Raw genomic sequence first — 3,204 nt, 5'->3', positions numbered from 1 at the left:
GTCATCACAATGTGAACAAGTCTGTCCCTGCAACCGCACACACACTCACACACACACACACACACACACTCACACTCACACTCACACAAAACCTGTAGACTACAACCTGCCTGTCATTAAAACATGGAAACTGACCCGCATTTAAATACGTACAAACACCGGAGAGCCGCAGACAAGACAAAAAAGACCAAAGTGATAAGTTACTTATTTATTATCTGATCAATAAATTATCATCTGATATATTTAAAGGACCAGTGCAACCGACCGAATAACACTCAGCCTCCAAGCATGCAGGAGAAACTGCGGTGTGTGAAAGGCCCTATCCAGAGCCAGTGTTCAACATGGCGGACTCCACCAGAAGAGGACCCGCCAATAGATCCGCCGAAATCAGAATCAGAATCAGAAATACTTTAATAATCCCCGTGGGGAAATTACTTAAATGAAATGTTACATACTGGACCTTTAAGTTCCACTGGTGAACTGAATTGAGGATTTAGAGACAAATAACTACTAACGGTTATACACAGACAGTTTGTATCAATCTTTATGTCTTAATTAATCCTAAAAAAATCACAGTTTCCTAAAAACGCCAAAAGTGACTTGTTTTTACACCCAAAACCCCCCAGCTCTGACGTCATTTTTATTAAGGTTGAGTTCAAGTTCCTGTTCTGTAGCACTACAGAGATAAGGAAGGCTTAAAAGCACTTTTCTCTCAGTTCATCTGTATCAGAAAATCCAAATCAGTCCATCCTTTGTCATCAACATCCCTCTCATCAGAGCTGCAATGATTAGTCGCCAACTATTTTGATAATCGACTAATCGCTTTGAGTCATTTTTATTAAGAAAAGATGTAAAAATTCTCTGATTTCAGCCTCTCAAATGTGAATATATTTTGGTTTCTTTAGTCCTCTATAACTGAATATCTGGATTGTGGACAAAAAAAAAGACATTTGAGGACATCATATTGGAAACAGTGGCCAACATTTTTCACCATTTTCTGACATTTTGTGGACAACTGATCGATTAATCCAGACAATGATCTAGAGACTGACCCATAATGACAATAATGGGCTGCAGCATTAGAGCCCTGTGAAATATGAGACAGTTTGTGTGTGTGGAGCTCAGGGAGGACGTTACACTCATCAAACTGCACTGAAGTGGGTTTTTATCTGCTCCTGTCTCTGCAACTGTCTGTCCCTGTCATTCATCCCCTGTAGCTGCAGCTTTACACGCTGTTATCATCTTTTTACAGACAGATACAGGCCGTCAGATCCTGAAAATGAAGGCAAAAGTGAACACACCCACCTTCCTCCCCTTCCTCCCCCTCTCCTCCCTCCCTCCCTCCTGTGGATAATTAGCAAATTAATGATGACGCCTGGAAATCTCCAATAATCAAAATGTCTGCTGTTCCTGGTTGGATGCAACAGGATCCTCCCTGCCTTCAATGTTTAATGTGTGAAACACTGATTTTAATCACAAATCAGATGAAATATTGCTTCATGTTACCTTCATGTCTCCTATGACAGTCTGGAAGAGCCCCCCCAGCGCGCTGCACTCCCTCTCCATCACTGTCTCCATCTTCAGCGGTGCGAACGGAAATGACAAACACTCTCACTCGGAGCTTCTGTGGTCCATAAATGAGGCGCCAGCAAACAAATGAATGAAAGGGGGAATAAACGCGGACCGGTGGAGATAAAAACGCTCAGACTCTGAGACGCGCTGCAGGTTTTCCCCGGCTGAAGGAGACCAGAACACGGACAGAAGCAGCAGCAGAGCCCGCGGTTATAAATCCCATGTCTGCAGGAGGAGACGCATGTTGGAGCAGAGAGGACCGACTGACAGCAGGGAACAGCACGACGCCGCCGGAGAGACTCAACTTTCCACAGAGCGCTGCTCCACTGACTGCTGGAGGAGACGCGGCCCGGGAGCGCGCCTGAAGGGACGGGGGCGCGCGTCCGCTTGGCCCCGCCTTCAGCTGAGGAAGCTTTCTGTTAGTGAGGCTGGAGGATGGAGGCAGGGTGCTGGCTTCGGTTTTACTGCTCTGTGGTTGTTTTCTGTCTGCAGGGCCAGAGACAGCAGATCCAAATGAGCTGCTAACTCTGCTGCAATGACTGCTATTAATGTGCTGGTCCTGTAAGAATAAACAAATAAAATAAGTAGTGTAGGTTGAAATAAAAATAAAGTTATGGATATAACAATAGCAGCAATCTAGAAGACAAGTCGTAAAAATAAGATTCACTCATACTAATAAAAAACTGAAAAATAATAATAACTATATAAAAATATAATATCAGTAAGAGTAGAAATCTACAAGACCATTTATGAAAACAAGGGAGAGTTTTAAAAAACGCACTTATGACCATATATGTCTTAAAATAAATAAAATGTTAGAAAATTTGAAAAATAAAACAAGAATACATATTTAATTTCCCCCTGTTTGATCCCCCATAGGAGACATTTAAATTTGGCACAGCAGTACAGGGGAGCAGAGAATACAAGAAAATATAATAAAATAAAAATATTATAAGCAAAAATCTAGAATATTTCATTTAAGTTAGGATTTTTATTTTAGGATATTTTATATTTTTATATTTTCATAAGATAAAATGGAAGAAAATATATATTTATTTATACCTGCAGGTATTAGCTGAATGATTCCTAACAGTCCTCGCACCCCAGTTTTAAAACCACTGTTGGACATTAAAGAGCTTTACAAAGTCATTTTATATCATTACCTCACAAGTTCTGACTGTTGATCGCCAAGATATTTAAAACAACATCGCCACCTAGTGAGTATTTCACTGAATTTCACTGTATTTTACTTAAGTAAGTACCAATACCACTGTGTAAAAATAAGCCTTTACAAGTGAACGTCCTGCATTTAAAATTCTAAGTAAAAGTTACATTATTATATATTTAGCTACATTATTAATACTGATGCATCAATGATAAACAGCATTTTTCTTTTTTACTGGTTTTATATGCAGCTTTATTCCAGTGGCTCCCAATAGGGGTCAGTCGGGCCCCTCCAAAGGGTTACAAGATACATCTGAGTCATGATGAGGCAGAAAGAAGAAAAAAACAGTTAAGTTATGCCGCATAAAGTCATAGTCATTAGGGACTTGGCTTGGGAACCGGATGGCCTTGAGCAAGGCACCCAACCCCTAACTGTGCCTCTACGTGGCAGCCCATCAGTCCACCATC

General features: G+C 40.9%; 2 protein-coding genes across 2 annotated transcripts in view; both read right to left on the bottom strand.

Annotated features, from left to right (window-relative positions):
• Positions 1–1,928, bottom strand: part of LOC118342382 (protein MTSS 1-like) — a gene marked incomplete in the record, with an annotated part of 59,313 nt that extends 57,385 nt beyond the window's left edge. Inside the window, 1 exon segment of the mRNA XM_035680895.1 lies at positions 1,507–1,928. Coding sequence (XP_035536788.1) covers positions 1,507–1,578 — 72 coding nt within the window.
• LOC118343119 overlaps positions 1,703–3,204 on the bottom strand; it is a 5,864-nt gene continuing 4,362 nt past the window's right edge. Inside the window, exons 4-5 of the mRNA XM_035681874.1 lie at positions 2,635–2,690; positions 1,703–2,058 (exon numbers count right to left, since the gene is read on the bottom strand). Coding sequence (XP_035537767.1) covers positions 1,703–2,058; positions 2,635–2,690 — 412 coding nt within the window. The remainder of the gene's footprint in view (positions 2,059–2,634; positions 2,691–3,204) is intronic.

Source organism: Morone saxatilis, unplaced genomic scaffold (genome assembly GCF_004916995.1).
Source record: "Morone saxatilis isolate NCDOM2014 unplaced genomic scaffold, NCSU_SB_2.0 Contig9, whole genome shotgun sequence".
Classification (NCBI taxonomy): domain Eukaryota; kingdom Metazoa; phylum Chordata; class Actinopteri; family Moronidae; genus Morone; species Morone saxatilis.
The sequence above is the reverse complement of the archived record's forward strand: the minus strand, read 5'-3'. Positions and strand labels throughout refer to the sequence as shown.